The sequence below is a fragment of the Anopheles stephensi genome, chromosome 2, assembly GCF_013141755.1.
Source record: "Anopheles stephensi strain Indian chromosome 2, UCI_ANSTEP_V1.0, whole genome shotgun sequence".
Classification (NCBI taxonomy): Eukaryota; Metazoa; Arthropoda; class Insecta; order Diptera; family Culicidae; genus Anopheles; species Anopheles stephensi.
The window spans coordinates 30,530,928-30,547,907 of NC_050202.1; the positions used below are offsets into that span (position 1 = coordinate 30,530,928).

The 16,980-nt window shown below is 52.6% G+C and overlaps 2 protein-coding genes across 3 annotated transcripts; one reads left to right on the plus strand and one right to left on the minus strand.

Moving 5' to 3' along the window:
* The first annotated feature begins 1,545 nt into the window (after positions 1 to 1,545).
* LOC118508277 (dehydrogenase/reductase SDR family member 7) lies at positions 1,546 to 4,089 on the plus strand. The gene is made up of 6 exons (XM_036047918.1): positions 1,546 to 2,521; positions 2,589 to 2,738; positions 2,838 to 3,193; positions 3,267 to 3,380; positions 3,439 to 3,605; positions 3,751 to 4,089. The coding sequence occupies exons 1-6, from the start codon at positions 2,395 to 2,397 to the stop codon at positions 3,806 to 3,808; spliced, it is 972 nt and encodes a 323-aa protein (XP_035903811.1). The 5' UTR covers positions 1,546 to 2,394; the 3' UTR covers positions 3,809 to 4,089.
* Positions 4,090 to 5,759: 1,670 nt separating this feature from the next.
* On the minus strand, positions 5,760 to 16,977 carry LOC118503699 (PHD and RING finger domain-containing protein 1-like). Of its 2 annotated transcripts, XM_036037262.1 has the most exons (5): positions 16,686 to 16,977; positions 9,113 to 16,568; positions 8,402 to 8,469; positions 8,187 to 8,315; positions 5,760 to 8,113 (listed from the first exon to the last, which is right to left on the minus strand). In XM_036037262.1, exons 2-5 carry the CDS (start codon positions 15,867 to 15,869, stop codon positions 7,943 to 7,945), a joined length of 7,125 nt encoding a protein of 2,374 aa, XP_035893155.1. In that variant the 5' UTR covers positions 15,870 to 16,568; positions 16,686 to 16,977; the 3' UTR covers positions 5,760 to 7,942. The 2 variants fall into 2 exon arrangements, with proteins under 2 accessions (XP_035893155.1, XP_035893154.1); XM_036037261.1 differs by having other exon boundaries at positions 9,113 to 16,977.
* Between the last annotated feature and the right edge of the window lie 3 nt (positions 16,978 to 16,980).

Genomic DNA, 16,980 nt, shown 5'->3' on the forward strand with positions numbered 1-16,980 from the left:
ATGCGAAATCTATCCGTCAAAAAGATTTCGCCTCCTCCAGCTAAAATCTCGGATAGATTTCACTTCTCTCTAGCCCTCTCTGTCACTTTCCATGCGTTGCCATGGTAGTTTTCGGTTGAAGAGAGAGATAGCATGAAGTGCTCTAAACAATGCGGGTAGATGAACCGAGATGATTTTGACGGAAAAATTTCGCAAATCTCCCCCTTTTTAGCGAAATCTCCACGCTAGGAAATTGATTGACTTCACATTTGTTGTATTTGAATAAACTAAAGCAATCTTTAAACTAACATTTCTTCAACTAAACCTGTTAGTAAGAATATTTTTTTCCAATAACCATATTCCAGACCACCGGGTTAGCCAGGTCCTAAAAGATCTAAAGGAAAGGCTAATGCGCCATCCAATTTCAATGCGATAATCTGATGAAAATTAAAGTAACATTTTTCTTCTTTCCATTGTTGTTGATATGCTACCTCAAGTTTGAGTCGTTCGTGTTGTTGTGAATATTTAAAGATAACATACATTCTAGCTACCATTCAAAAACGAATAAAACATAATATAACACGACAGGACCGGGGTTCAAATCCCATCCAGACCGCCACCCCGTACGCAGAAATGGCAGGCCGAGACCTCTCGAGGTTGTAGTACCAAAGAAGAACAATATATCGTAAAGTAATCGAACAGGCAGAACGGTCTGGTGGCCGAGGCGTTAGCTCCACCGGTTTGCACCTGGCAGTACCTGAGTTCAAAATGGGATTTCTACAGACCACCGCTTCCCCGTACGCAGCTATCTCCAGCTCCGGTTAAAATCGAGTCACAGGACGCCGGCAATAACAGCTCGAGATCTGAAGAATTATATTTTTTGGGTTCTTTAAATGCCCAACATTATTTCATCTTGTTCTTAGTGTAACGATCTACCGTATGCAAAAAGACTCACTAGACCTTTTTTATACCCACCACCTAGCACTGGTATAGTCAACGTCCTTGCAACGGAAACACCAATCCCAAGCAATACGCTAACCCATATAAACGAAATCTCTCTTTTGGGTCCGTCTCAAAGACCCAAAGCCTCTATAAATAAACGAAAAAAAAAATCTTTTGGGTCCGATAAAAGATTACATCACAAAACAAAACTTGCATGCGTTTAATGTGTAACGAAATCGCACTGTTATCTGTGTTGGTCTTATCGTCGGTCTCCCCGCGGTGTTTGTAGCTGCTACCAAAGGGCAATAAAGCGTTATCAAAATAAACAACCCTTTTTGCATTTTGCACCACCACCATTGCAGATTCAAAAATATTCATTCGTTTTCATTCATTCAGAGCTCATCAAGCTGGAAAAGATTTTTCTTTAATTTGCTAAACAAATTGAAAAACAAAAATTGCAATATTTATTTGAAAGCCAGTGTGTAAAAGCAAGCACTCTCCTGTGAAGGCGAACCCTGCATTTCAATGATCATGATCTTGACAGCTACCGGTTTGTGAGGCTGTGGTCTATAAAAGGTTTCTTTTTTCTAGGAAATAAACTTTTTCAACATTTTTGAATATTTTGGTTATTTGGTTTACGTGGTTAAAACCCTACTAAAAAGCACAATTTTATAGCTTTTTTTCCAATATTTACATCATTTCTACGTTAGCTACAGGTGCTGAACACATACACCCGAACGCCTGAATGACAGGCTGAATGCGTGAGAACAATATCGCGCAAATGTGAGTCACAGAACAAAAGCAACCGACCACCGACCAACCTGTTGGTTATTCGCGGATGCCATCATCCGCAGCGCGCAAATCGAACCAATAGTGAAAAAAGCGTGTGTGTGTGTGTTTGTGTGCACTATTTCCTAAATATTTGAACCGGTCGCACCGGTCCATATGGGGTAGCCCCTCTCACCACCATCTTCTTCTGGGGGAAAAATAAAAACACACCAGTGCGCGCGATCATTGGCACTAGCAGCGCAGGCAACCCTTGCGCGGCTTTATCAAAAGTGCATAAGGGCTTGGATGGGAAACTCGCCTACCTACCTACGTACCACCCACTTCCCCCACCCCGCCCTTCCTCCGACGTCTTCTGGTGACAAAAGAAAGTGCGGCACGGTTGTCGTCGTGTGATATCGCTGCGTAAACATCATCGCGCACGGTCTTCTCCCGCAGTTCCTTACTAAGTTCGGTCGCGCAACGGTGGCGGATTACGCTTTTTTTTGACAGCGCTTTCTGCGGGTGACGACAATAGCAGGCGCGTTCGGTGGGGGGGGGAACGATCGTTTGTGAAGAGAAAACAACACAGTAAAGGGAGGAATAGAACTGTTCCCTCCCTGGAAGGGCGTGTTCTGTACGGGTGTCGATCGATTCGTGGGCCCATTCGTGAGCCATTCCGTGCCGTGCTGTAAGGAGAAAGAAAGAATGGCTTTCTTCTTTAACTTTGTCGCAATCAGCTTTTTCGTGTACCACCTGGTACGGTTTATAATGTGGGCCGTGCTGGATTCGGACATTGAGCTTTTCTTTCTGTCCAAACTGGGCAAACCCATCTGTAAGTATGGCCGGGTTTTGGAAAGAGAAGATTTTGCATTCATTCAAGTCGATTTTATTTTCTGCAGCGTCACTTCGAGGGAAAGTGGTGTGGATTACCGGAGCGTCGAGCGGAATCGGACGGGATCTGGCGATCGCACTGGCTAGGCATGGCGTGAAGCTGTGCATTTCCGCCCGTAACATTTCCGAACTGCTAAAGGTGAAACAGGCCTGTATAGGTAAGGTGAAACACGTCATGCGTCTCGATCGAGCAATGCGTTGCTGATCATGCGGACAATCGTAACGACAATCGCCTTCCGTTCCGATCGCTTCCACAGCACAATCGAATGGAAGCCTCGGACCGAACGATGTGTACGTGCTGGAGATGGATATGTTGCACCTGAACCATCACAACGACTACTTCAACATGGTGCTTGACCACTTCAAAACGGTGGACATTCTGGTGAACAATGCGGGCCGATCGCAGCGCGCCGAATGGGCCTCGATCAACATCAAGGTGGACCGGGAGCTGTTCGAGCTGGATGTGTTCGCCGTGGTGAACCTGTCCCGCGTGGCGCTCAACTTTTTCGCCCGCAACTCGATGAAGGGTCACCTGGTGGTGACGAGCAGTACGGCGGGTCTTATTGGTGCACCGAACTCTGGCACGTATACCGGTGCCAAGCATGCCCTACATGTAAGCAACGCCAACGGTGGTTAGCAACAGCGCTCGGGAATGTAGCGGAACCCCTTTTTTCTTTCCACCCTAGGGATACTTTGAAGCGCTAAGAAACGAATACCCCAACGTGCACGTTACGATGTTCTGTCCCGGACCGACCGCGACCAACTTCCTGCAGGAATGCTTCACCGAGACACCGGGCGCGGTAAGCAGCGCAACGGGTAAATGATTGCGAGGCGTTCATATTTCCTTTTTTTCGACAGAAATACAACCACTCGGTACAACCGACCGATCGCCGCATGACGAGCGAACGCTGCGGCCACCTGTACGCCCTAGCGATCGCCAACAAAACCCATCTCAGCTGGGTCGGACCGTTCCCGATTAACGTGCTGCTGTACATCGGCCTCTACTACCCGAACCTGAAGCGAGTGTAAGTGAAGCTAATTGAAATTACTTCCCTTTTTTTCTTCACACCCGATTAGGAAGAAACCACAATTCAATAATCATGGTCCTGTGTTTTTGTCTCTTTCTCTACCTCCCCTTCCATGGCGCGGATTGTCTGTCCTTTAACACAGATTGCTGAAAATTGTTGGCATGGAGCGTCTGAAGCGTATTCGCGATACTCACGAATAGGTGCTAACGAATTGAACATGGAGGAAAAAAAACCCGCGCACACACACGCACGCTCGGTCAGTCGCGAGCCAACATTCCAGCAGCTGGCATCATCTTTGCAACACATGCAGCATTTATAAGTTGATGCTTTTTGATTTGTTTTGTATTATGTTTTTGTCACAACTGTTTCCAATGTAGATCAATTTATACACACACACCAAGATATTAGCGCATGGCCATTGTCCATAGTTGTTGTTTGTTTTAAAATAAAATTATTTAAACACTATTATTAACACTTAAAATAGTATAACTTACTTACTTACTTATCAGGCGCTACAACCGCTTTGCGGTTTTGGCCTGCTGCAACAATGCTCGATACCGCTCACGGTTTAGCGTCGTCGTCTGCCAATCCGTTGTCCCGGCCGTTCTGGCGGACGCATCAACGCCATCACTCCTTCTCAATTTGGGCCTACCACGCCGCCTCTGTCCGTGTGGACGGCCTAAAAGGTCTTTACGGGTTGGGTCGTCCGGTGTCATTCTCATGACGTGACCAGCCCACCGGAGCCTGGCGAGCCTAATGTGCTGCACGATGGTGAGATAAGAGGGCTTCGTCAGTTTTGGGCAGAGTCCATGTCTCAGAGGCGTATGTGAGTACTGGGACTATAAATGTTCTGCACAGTCCCAGCTTCGTCCGTCGCTACAGGTATTTAGAGTAGAGAAGTTTCCTCAGGCTGCAGTATGACCGGTTGGCAGCCAGCACCCTTGCGCTAAGCTCAACATCAATGTTGTTGTCGGTGCTGACTTTTGACCCCAGATAGGTGAAGTTTTGGACGACTTGGAAGGTGCGGTCACCTATCTGTACATCACCCTTGCGTAAATCAGAGTTTGTTAGCAGGGCCGCTGGTGGTGCCACCATCTTTTTGGTTTTCGCCTCGTTAATCTCCAACCCGAGGTTCTGTGCCGCACGCTCGATCCTTTGATAAGCTTCTACTACATAGGAGAGCCTCAAACCAATGATGTCTATGTCATCAGCGTATGCCAGGATCTAGATTAACTTATAGAAGATGGTCCCCGAGGGTTTCCACCTCCGAGTCGCGGATGGCTCTCTCTAGCGCAAGGTTGAAAGGAGACACGCAAGCCCCTAACCCTGGCGCAGACCCTTGGTGGTAGCAAAGGGCCCTGAGAGCTTTCCATCCACCTTCACCTGGCATGTAATGTTGGCCATTGTCATTCGTACAAGCCTGGTAAGCTTGGCCGCGATTCCAAAAGAGCTTTGGAATAGCTACAGTTTGTTTTTAAATAGTATAAGAATGGACGCGAATACACCACACGCTGGAGAAGGAAGCAGCTTGAACGCACAAAGCTGCATCTGTTTTGCTTTCTTCACTTTAGGGTTAGAAGTTAATAAAGTTTGCTTATAATCATAGTTAATGTTAACTTACTTTAGCTGCTTACCTTTATTGTGTTTTCTGTTCCGTTATCCTGCTAGCAACTCGTCGAAACACAGATTTCTACTCATATTTAGGTTCGTTGGAATGTTTTCGTATCAGCATAATTTAACCGAAAAGAAGAGAGAAAGAGGAATTATAAATCTTTATCATTTTTAATTTATACAACTTCCCCCGTATACTAGGATTTTCTTCTTAAACTTACTTATTCGGTGCTACAGCTCCTCCACACCGCCAAGTTGACAGACTCCAGTCCGCGTATGACAGAATTTAGACTCACTGTTTGCAGCTGGTTTTAGCCCTAACGCTTTCACCTCCGCCTCTTGGATAGGCCACCATAGTGCCAAGTTGGAGAGAAGTCGGCAGATGCAGCTCCAGTGGCATCGTCATGACGGTCCGCCACATCCGTACCGATTGCCATGGATTGGGACAAATCGGTCTTGTAGTACATCAGGAGTGGGTGCGAGTTTCTTTCGATCCGCCCCCGCCACCAATAGCCCAACCCTTCGTCTGTTGGTTTTTTGTTTTTCATTTTGCTTAAATAGTAGCATTTTTATTAAACCAAATGTTTCTTTCCAGTTCCAAATTTGCCGTGACTGTCTCTGTGTGTGGGCTGAAGTTTACCATTACACCCTCCTATGGTTCGGGCGCCACAGATAGCACGACGATCACTGTGCTTCATTCATGCCTTTTCACATCCTTTCCTTTCACCATTTCGACACACAAACCACGTCTCGTCGTGCTGTGTTGCTCTTCACATTTCCCTTTCGTTTTCGCAATCATTCCACGAGTAGCTAGGTGTGAGTTAGACAACATTAGAAAATACACAGCGCGCGGTGGTCTAGAAACCGCTCATAAATATAATCTTTACCGGCTTTATAATTCACTCAGTTCAGTGCTTCGCGCGCCCGGTTGACGGTTGGCGTGCAGTGAGAATGAAGGAATTCGATTCGCATTAATTGAGCCATGAAAAGCACATACAATATTCGGGAACCGGGTACGGGTACCCATCATTGGCCGGCTATCACCTTAGTGTGTTCGCGCTGCCAGCCAACGATGCCTGATCGTACGAGTGCTGCTTGTGTATTATCATATGCTAGGCGCGTGACTGTAGTATGTGTGTGTGTGTGGGTGCAGTAGATATTACGATAATAAATATGTATATTAATCCTGCTTTAGCGTTTAGGGTGTGACAACAGGGATAGTGAGGGAAGGATTCTATCTGGGCATGCATTGCTTGCCCGGTCTCGTCTAAAGTTATCCACACACACCCAAACACGGGCGAATCGTAATTGATAAGCGGTTAGTTCTCTCCTTCAAGTGGTTGCCTTGCCGCCAACACCACAGATTGCCATTTGTCTATAATACAATCAATCTATAAATATCTGAAGCCTTACATCTGTTTTGCTTTGCCGGCAGACAACAGGCGGCAGCAGTCACCGTGGTGCCACCTTCTCCGCCACGGTTAATTTGCAGCCCCGGGGTTACAGATTCCTCCATACACACACACACACACACACACCGCGAAAGGAATATGAAACCCCCCTTTCACGATCTCTGACGGGGTTGTTGTTGACGCTGCCAGTGCCGCAATGTCCAGCGGGCTCTAATGTTACTTATGCACTAACACTGTTTATAGTTCGGGCAGGCGCCGAATAATGTTTGCTGTTTGCTACTCACACGGATCCTGTGTTCTACGTATGCCCTACCGTTATTACTATTTCTACTTACTACCACCGTTACACGCCGAACAGGTGTTTAACATTCTTTTCTTCTTACTCGCACGCTTTGCCCTTTTGCCAGTATGTTTGCATCTAAAACAGTAAGGTTAGTAGATTTGTTTTTTGTTCAAAGTCTCTCTCCCGCAAGCATCAGCAGTTTCGATTTCACTCCTGCTGGCACTGCGCTCGCACGCAACCGAATCCGTTACCGATCCGCAAATTAATTTTAAATGTTTTATACTACACGAACGACTACTACTACTACACGGTTTAGTTGACTTTGCTTGCTGCCACCGGCGATCGGTGTTGGCCGGCGTGAATGCGAAAGAACCGAGCTCTATGCGTGCGCTATGTACTGTGTAGCCTTCCGTCGCGCAATGGAATTCTGCTTCATTTAAGACAGGGCCAGCAACTTTAGCGGAAGAAAGAAGATGGGGGGGGGGGGGGTGGGGGGTGGGCACCAATTTTTACCATTAATAAACCGTGTATGATTACAGAAAAGGCATCCTATCCTACGGCGTACTGCGGGGGGAGGGGGGGGGGAAGGGTTCACGCCTCGCTGTACACACACACACACAACTAACGACAGCATTTTCACTTAAAAGACGCGTTACAACTGATGAACCTTATGCATATAATGCTACTCACTACTAATCATTATTAGAATTAAAAATACCATACCCTACGCTGCTACGCTGCTTGATAAACTTTCTTTTCCTTTCCTTTTTTTGTTTTGACAATCGTTTCGTAATTTTTACACTCCGTACTCGCTGCAGAATAGGATCTCGCCGCGCGATTCGATATTGCGTGTCGCTGCCGTCCGTGTCACCATCGTGTGGAATAATAATGATTTATGATTTTGCCTACTTTGTTCACTTACGCCTCTACGTTCGTTCGTCCCGCATTTGCTCTTTACTCTTTACAGCGGACACAGGAATCGCGTTCCATACACCTTCGTTTGCTTGCTTCTGGTTCAAGCGCGCCGTTTAGAGTATGATCGCATTATTGTTTGCCATCGGCAATCCAAGCCCGCCAATCGTAGTACCACCCGGACCCTTCTTCGACAGGCGTCGCTTGGCGCGTATCTTGCGCACGTACGCCTTGATCAGCTTCTGTATTTTGATAGGATTTATTTCGCCGGTGCGGCTGTGAGTGATCTGCGAAAACAGTAACAACAACAACAGTTACGTTAAATACCACACCACCACCTAACCAACGCCGGATTCTTACCTTCGGCACCGCGCGGCGCAAAATATCTTTGTATTCGTCCTTGTTGATTTGCTTCTTGTTGTAGTAAGGTTTGATGACCAGTTTGACCTCCTCGACAACGCGTTCGAGACGGTTGAGTTTCTTCAGGTACTGCAATGTTTAAACCAAAAACACACATATTTAAAAAAACCATTCGTTGCAAAATGACATGCAGCACGTCGCAGGATGCCCCATACCTTCTCCTTATCCGACAGATTAGACGGATTTTCATCGTTAGCGGTGTCACCTTTTTGGTTGGATTTTCCTGCAAACAAAAGAGGGGGAATCAAGTGGATTATTAGTAATGTGAATATCTTCTGTACATTTCCGGTACATAAGGCAGCACACCCGGTGTTCAAATCCAATCCAACTACGTGGTATCATTAGGTCTAGTAGGCCAGGCAAATGGTGCAGACATGGCATTTAGAGATCCTTAGCCCAAGAAGATGGATGGCAAGATGGATCATTGGCGTTTTTAATAATCCCTTCTCAAGCCAGGGACCCACCGGCAGTTAGCTGGGATGGTTCGACCCTATCCTTGGTACAAACAAATGTGCGCCACTTTTATGCAACACTGTCTCTGAATAATTGGAAAGCGTCGTTCAAAAAAGTTTTGACTAAATATTCTATTAATCGCAGCAGCAGTCATCTCCTTGATTGACGACAAGCTCAACCGCCAAAACGGACTGTTCAGAGCGCATCTTTTGCAAACTATGTTTCATCGAATCTGGACGGATGATCCCGAAAGACCCCCTTTTGGACCCAACTTTCAATAGATGAGATGATTGGGTTGATTTTCGATTTGCGATTTGCAGTACGTTGAGGTACTTAAAAGCAGAAGGAAGACAGTTGATTGATGAAGTTGATGGTGTCGAAGAATCAATCGAAAAAAAAAACAATACACGTACCTCCTTTCGAGCGTTTGTGCGGCCCCTTCCGGCTGCGGCCACCCGGCTTGCCACCGTGCTGCTGGTTCGGCGATGACCCGAACAGGGAATCGAACTGGTTGGTCGATTTTTTGGCCGCTTTCGTCGGTGGCATCGGTTTCGACGACCGTCCGCCCGGTTGGAGTTGAGCGTTCGATTGATGGTTTGGCTGCTGCTTACCGCCGGCGTGCGTCGAATGCATCGGTGGCGAGTCAGGCATGTCCATGCCACCGCCGCCGGGCGGTTCAAACAGATCGTCGAAATCACTCGCCCCGGGCGAGTAGGGCGAGTCGGTCGGGTTCATGAAGTCACCAAACTTACCACCACCCGACTGTCCCTGTTGCCCACCGGCCGTACCGGCCAGTGGGAGTGGCAGCTTCGAGATAAGGTTGTTGCTGTTCGCTCCGCTCGCCGATGGTACAAACTCGTCAAAGATGACGTCCGAATCGGAATTGGCACCGGCCTGATCCGCTACCTTCGTCGCGCTCGCGTTCGTCGCTGACCCACCGAGCACGATGTTGCTTAGCAGTGTGACCTTGCTGCTGCTGTTACCATTGCTGCGTCCCATTAGCGGTTGGGGAGGGGTGCGTGAGTCTACGCCGGACGTTCCGACGTTGCCACCGCCGTTCATGGTATCGTTCGGTCCAGCCACACTTCCGGCCGTGACACTGTCCAGCATTTTGATGCCGCTGCCATCGGTCCCCGAACCGGACCCGGGACCCTCTCTGTTGGTCGCCTTACTTTGCTCCTCGTCCGAGAGTCGTCCAATCGAGAGCGCATCGGATCGGTCCCGGGATGAACCTCCCGGAGTCGGCGAGGGGGATGGCGATTTGGTCGGTTCGAAAGGATCGTACACATCGGGCGATGGTGACTGTGGGGCGGGCTCCGGTGGCGTATTCGGTCCTACGGTGGCTATCGCACCGCTACCCACACCGCTACCCGTGCCGTACCCCATTGCTAAGCCTCCCTGTGACTGGGGCACGTCACCGCTACCCTCCTCGCCGATGATGGGCCCGTCACCGGCCACCGTTCCATCCTGCCGCTCGGGGCTATCGTCCTCCTCCTTGCCTTCGTCCAGATCGCCGGGATCGTACAGTGGGTTGACGGGTCGCACGTTGGTCGATTTCGTTTTGACCTGCATCGAGAACTTTGGTGCTTGCATCGCCTTCAACGACTGCTGGTTGCCAAGGCCGGCACCACCACCGGCTCCTCCACTGTTGCTGCTGCTGCTGGTGGGGAATCCGGGCGGTGTTTTCGGTCCAAACATGTCATCCACCGACGAGCGACGTTCGGGTGGCGTTTTCCGCAACACGCCACCGTTCGAGCCGGACGACGTACCCGCAGCTACTGCACCACCACCACCACCCGCCGCTGTTGCCATACTCGTGCCTGGCCCATCCATCAATCCGAGCGACTGGCCGAGCGTACTGCCCGGTGCTCCACCGGTTCGCAACAGCAATCCTACACCTCCACCAGCATTGTTGCTGCTGCTGGTTTTCTCCGCACCCGCACCAACAGCCGATGGATCGATGTTCGCACCAGCCGTGGAGAGTCCCGCACTGCCACCCGCACCCACCGTTCCCGCGCCGCGTCGTTCCTTATCCTTCTCCGTGTCACTGTCCGACAGCACGATAACGGCCTTCGGTGACGGTGTCAGCACGCGGAACGGGGAACCATCCAGATCGATAATTACAACCGGTTTGGTTGGTACGTCAACGGTGGGACGCGTGCGTTGCTTTAGCCGACCGTCGAGTCGCTTAGTCTTTGGCCGCTCGCCATCCCCTGCCCGCTGCCGCTTGCCCGCCGAGCTGGAACCGGGGGCGGCCGTAGAGTCCTTTTGCCGCTGCTGCTGCTGCTGCTGCTGCTGCTGCTGCTGCTTGCCACCCGGTCGCTCAAGGCCATGATGGTGGTGATGGTGGTGGTGGTGGTGGTGGTGATGGTCCGCCCGTGCCTTATCGTGTCCACCGTCCTTGCCCGTTGAGCCCGATGCCGCTACCGACGATGCACTCTTATCGTTAAAGCTAACACTTACAAGAATATTATCACCCGATGTAAATACTTCCTTCGAGGGCAGAGTGGCATTCTTCTCGCGGGCCTCCCGCTCCCGGCGTCGTGCCTCCTTGCGCGCCTGCTTGCTGCTGCGCCCTTCCCGATCCTCCTGCTGCTTCGCCAGCGCTTCCTCGTTTGTGAGAATGACGGTCAAGTTGGCTGCGCCCGATGCTGACGCAGCCGACGGTCCGTTGGTGGCTTTCGCACGCGTGCTGCCGTTCAGCGGTGGAAGAGGCGGCGGCGTCCAGGACGTGTTGTCGCGCGGCCGCTGTCCACCGGATCCTTTGCCGAAGCGTTCGGTAAGTATGCCGGATGACGGCAGCATTGAACCTGCCGGTGGGGTGCGCGACCTCGACCGCGACCCACCACCCCCCACCGGCGATGAAAGTGATCGCTTACGGTCCTTCTTTTTCTTTTGCTTCTTGTTGATGCTTTTTGCCACCGGGGGTGTCACGCTGCGACGGATTTTATTCTTCTTTTTACGCCCAGCGGCGTTGCGTGCTGCGAGGGCCGCTTTATGACCGCGACCCCGACTTCGGCTACGGCTTCGGCTGCGACTGCGACTACGGCTGCGGCTGCGGCTACGACTTCTGCTGCGGCTTCTGCTACGACTAACCGACACCAGGCGCTTCTTCCGCTTGGCTTTCTTTTTCGCACGCGCTGCGCGTCGGTCGGGCGGTGAGCGCGAACGCGAGGGTGTAAGCGATCGGCGGAAGCTGCCGCGACGCACCGCAGGACGATGGTGGGAAGGTGGCGAATGGGACCGCGAGCGGGATATCGAACGCCCGAAGCGGCCACGCGCTGGTGGTGGTGAGCGGGGGGAAGGTGATCGCATTCCGCCAAGTGGTCCAGCGCGTCCGACACCGCCCCCACCACCTCTCGAACGAGAGCGTGATCGCGATGAAGACCGACGGGGCGACCGGCGGGCGAAGGAGGGCATGGGCGAACGAACTCCGTGCGGTGGTGGGGACCGACCACGGTGGCGCGCTGGAAGCGCTGGTGATATGGAACGCCTTCGGGACGCTCCGAAACCGGCTGTAGGACCGCGCGAGCGTACCGCCGGCATCGGTTCGGGTGAGAGCGAGATGGACATGTTGCGTCGGTCGCGTGATCGGCTGCGCGTCGGAGAACGGGACGTGCGTGACCGTCGCTTCGGTGTAATGTCACGGCCGAACGGATCTTTGTAGATGCGAGGCCTTTTCTCGGCTATGATCGACCGAATGTCGTAGCGGGGCAACTCTTTCCGCTTCGGTCGACGGGGTCGATTCCGACGGTCGTCCGACTTCCTGCCTTCGGCGCCACTCTCCCCATCACCGTCCCCATTACGTCCGTCTCTTTCGGCGTCATCGTGTTCGTTCGCGTCGTTTCCACGCCGGCCACGATCTCGCGACGACCGTTTCTTCGTGTCCTTCTCACGATAGTTACGCTCGCGGCCCTTTTTCGTTACCTTCTTGAAGGACGCAAGTTGCTCCTTGCGCTTGGACGACTGTTGGCCACCTGCGGTTCCCTTCGACGTAGATGGACCACCTTCGGCCGGATCTCTTCCTGCCGCTGCCGCTGCTGCTGCTGCTGCTGCTGCTGCTGCTGATGCGTCCCCAAACGGGGCATCATCTTCGTCCGAGATCATTTCCGTATCCATTCCATCGATACCGGCCGAATCAATCGCGCTGCCCTGACTGCGGAATCGAGAGGACGAGTCGAGCAGGGAAGGACCCTCTCCCGCATCGATCAGCTCCCGCCGTTCTTGGTACTTCTCATCCAAGCATGGGGTGTAGCTACGATCGTCCTCTGCAGTGGCTCCCATCAAACCGGCCGGTGCGCCAAAGTTTGCCGTAGCTATTGCCGATGCAGCTGCCATTGCTGCCCCGGATGCTCCCAGTGCCGCAACGAGCGATGTCGTCAGTGGTGGCGTTAGAGCATCCAACCCACCAGCCTCCCGGCGCCCATCCGCACCGCCACGGCTCGAATCTGCCTCAATCTTCTTCAACTCATCGTCACTCTCGGAGTCGAACTCGTCGCGGGCTGGTGTGCCTTCGTCGTTCTCGTCTGTAGCTGCATCCGCTTCTGCCGCTGCAGGTTCATCCCCACCATTCACAGTAGCGCCAGCGTTTGTTGCGGAATTGAGCTTCGCATCCGTGTACGGCTCCCCGTCCATGTCGTCGTCGTCGAGCTGCACCAAATCTTCATCCCGTTCGCCGGCAAACCGATCGTCCTCCTCTTCGTCATCGGTACGCTGTTCACTGTCGAGCGGATCGTACGGTTGGTTTCCGTCGGTGCCACCACCTTTCGCGTACTGCAGTGTCTCGGATGAGTAAACGGAGAAATTCGGACAGTTGTTTTCGGCTGCAGCACCTGCACCCGTCTCCGCATCTCCATCATCCACCACATCATGGTGGGACAGGCCTTTCGGCAGTCGGCCATCGGCAATAGCCTTCGATTCCTTGGGTAGCGCCTCATCCTCCTCATCCGTGTCATCGTCCTTTTTGCGCTTGCTGCTTGATGCTGTAGCGGTTGCAGACGCTTTGCTGCTCATGGGAGAATCAATCAATGCGGAGGTACCGGATGAACCCGGGTACGTGGTGGATGCGCCGGCGTTATTGCTACTACTACCGCTTGCTCCACCTCCAGCCCCAGTACCATTGGTGACGATACTGTTCGAGGAAGAGTTAGTGCCGCCAGCCCCGGTGCTGGTGCTGCTTCCGCCGTTACTACTTCCACCGGTGACCGAGAGCGATTGAGTGGTCGTACCGGTCCCGGGCGTATTGGCGGCTACATTCACAGCTCCAAACGATTCTCGCGCATTTCCACCACTCGGACCGGCAGGAGTTGGCGGGGCTCGCCGACGTTCGCCGTTCGCTGGGTCGACGGGGAACACGATTTTTCCACCATTGATGCGTACGTTTCGCAAACCATCTCGCGAATGCCACCGCTCCTGACTCTCGAGAATGCTTCCGAGCAGATCGGTTCCCGCCGTTGAGCCCGTTTCGCTTGGCGTAGGTGTGCTAAAACTTTCGAATCCACTCTTCAATACTCGCCTGCGCCCGAGGACGTTTCGCAAACGCGACCCCCCCATAGCTCCGCCGGCGACCAGTGTCGATCCAGCGGTCCCGCCCGCACCACCGCCACCACCGGTACTGCTACCCTCCTCTTCATCGTCATCGTCGCTGAAATAGTCCAGATCGTTACGGCCGCCAAAAATCTTTAGCGGCGTTATACCGGCACCGATTCGCTGCCGCTGTACCGAATCCGTCACTGCATTCGTGGCTCGCAGCAGGTCCGCACTTTCACCGTTGGCGGCCAGAGCTGCGGCGGCAGCAGCAGCACTACGACGCCTGCTTCCCCCACCAATTCCGCTGCTTTTCCTCCGTTTTGCACGCTTCTTGCGCAGCTTCCGCAGCGTACTGTACAACTTTTTGCGCTTGATCGCAAACTTTTGCCCCTCGCCGGGCCCTCCCACGCCCGTACCGTTGTCATTGTCTTCCACGTCGTACTCGGAGATGATCATGCTCAGGATTTTTCGTCGCGTCCGACGTCGTCTCTTCCGTTTGACTGTTTTGCGGGCGCGTGGTGGGGCGGCGACCGCCACCAGGCTACTGCTACTGCTGCTACCGCCGTGTGCCGATGAACCGGCCGCCAGCCGACGTACCCTGGCCGCAACCGTCGACGGCCCGGCAGCACCATCCGGCGAGCTTTGGACCATGTTCAGCCGTACCGCGGCGGCGGCTCGCGTTAAAATTGCCGCCCGTATGCGCTCGCTCTGGCGCGTCCGCACGATGCGTAACGGGCTGTGGATGCGCTGTCGCAGCCGGGACTCCCGCATACCACCGATCTCGTTCAAATCGTCCAGCAGATCCTGCAGCTCGTTGTCATCCTCGTCGGAACCGGACGCAAAGCAACAATCGCAGTACCACGAACCGGACGGGATCTCGAGCAACGGCGGATTCAGACACTCCATGTGGTAGCCAAGATTGCACGAATCGCACAGCAGCATCGTTTCCTCGCTGTGCGCTTGGCGGCACACCTCGCAGTACGTCAGTTCGTCTTCCACCGGCGCTGCCAGCCCTGCCGCCCCTTCCGCACCCTGCCCGTCCACTTCACCTTCGGCCGGTTTCGGTTGGACGCGATACACCCGCAGGACCTCTTTCTGTTGCTGTCGCCGCTCCAGATCCGTGTAGATGTTGATCAGCTCAAAGCCTTTCCGATCGATCGGGCAGGTGGATACGTTGCGCGACCATTCCTCAATACAGGGAGCGCAGAAGACGTGTTCACAAACCTCCGGTACGCCGACCTCCTGATTGTGAAGTGACAGCAGACAGATTGGACATTTCTCGCTGTCATTGCTGCTGCTACTACCGCTCGATTCGTCGGAGGCGTAACCGAGCTTGCTGGCCAGTACGGCCGCCACCGCGTCCTTGTCACCCTTTTCCAGCAGCTGCTCCTCGTCACTGTTCCAGTCAGATTCCCACTCCGAGCTTTCCGATGCCAGGTCCATCTTCGCGACCGGCACCGTCCGTCGCCGACTTGGCCCGGCGATTGGCCCACTGCCACTGCTGTCGTTATCACTGTCCTCTACATTGAGCACGTTACGATTCCGCAACCGTCGACCAGCCCTTGTTGCCGACGTTGTGGACGATGACGCCGCACTGACGGATGCGGTCGGCAGCAATTCATCCTCCGTATCCGACGCCATGTTCCGATGGTTGTCGCGTCGTACGTTGGCAATCTCCTCACACCTCCGAGAGCCTACTTCGTTTCGAATTCGTGCTGAAGCTCTTCCATTAACATCCACATATCATGACGAATAGCGTTTCTTTGACCAGCTCCACAACTCTGTCCATGTGAGATTACTTTGCGCTGGGTTACGTTGTGGGGTCTTCTTCTTTTCACTTTTATGTTCCACCGACGCTGAAATAGGACTTTTTCTTCTTTCTTTCTTGCTTTTCCTCCCCTACAACGTTGGATGCACACAGTTGTGTTGTTGCTTGATCGTTTGCAGTTGCAGTATCATCGTCATCGCACGTCCGACCAGCCGTGCCCTCATGCTTCCCTCGCTGATCAATGAAGTATTGGGGTATTGGGGGGTTCGTTGGGTGGTAACTCCCGGTTGCCGCCGTCTAGATGGGTTGATTACGAGGTGCTTCTCGCGTTGAACCAGAACTCTATCTCTAGATGTTTTCGACGGTCAATGTTGTCAAACACATAGCTACTTCGGTCGTGTTCTCTTGATTTTGGGACTTTGCTTCTTCGCTCCTCCCCACACTTTCTTGTCCCGGGCGTCTTCCACAGCTGTTGATGCAAAAGCTTAACCTTTCGTGTGCGGCCAACTCAACTCGCCCAGTTATGATGCTGATCTCACGCGATGTGGTGTGCGTGCGTGTATGTAGTTGAGCTGCGAAAAGCACAAGCAAACAAGCGTGAACAAGGGAACCTTTGGGCAGGCAAGTCCGTCTTTCGAGCAACACACAGCAGAGCACAACAGCAAACGCACACACATATACACACGTACACGCTACAGGCAGTGCGGAGCGCTGCGCTGGGATTTTGCAGCCGACTTTTGACCGTGATAAACTGGGTGCCCTACACCAGCAACACGGTCCTGGGACGCGTTGGCACGCTGCACAACCCTTCCGGCGAAGGGTCGATGGTTCGACGCGGTCGGTTAGAGGCACCAACCAACAGAAAATCCAGCCTAATATCGGTTCCGGAACGTCGGGTAGGTTTTGGAGCAAGACAAAAATGGCGATTTTGGTTGTAGCACCGACGATCAGACGTTTTGTATGCACGCATACACACACACACGC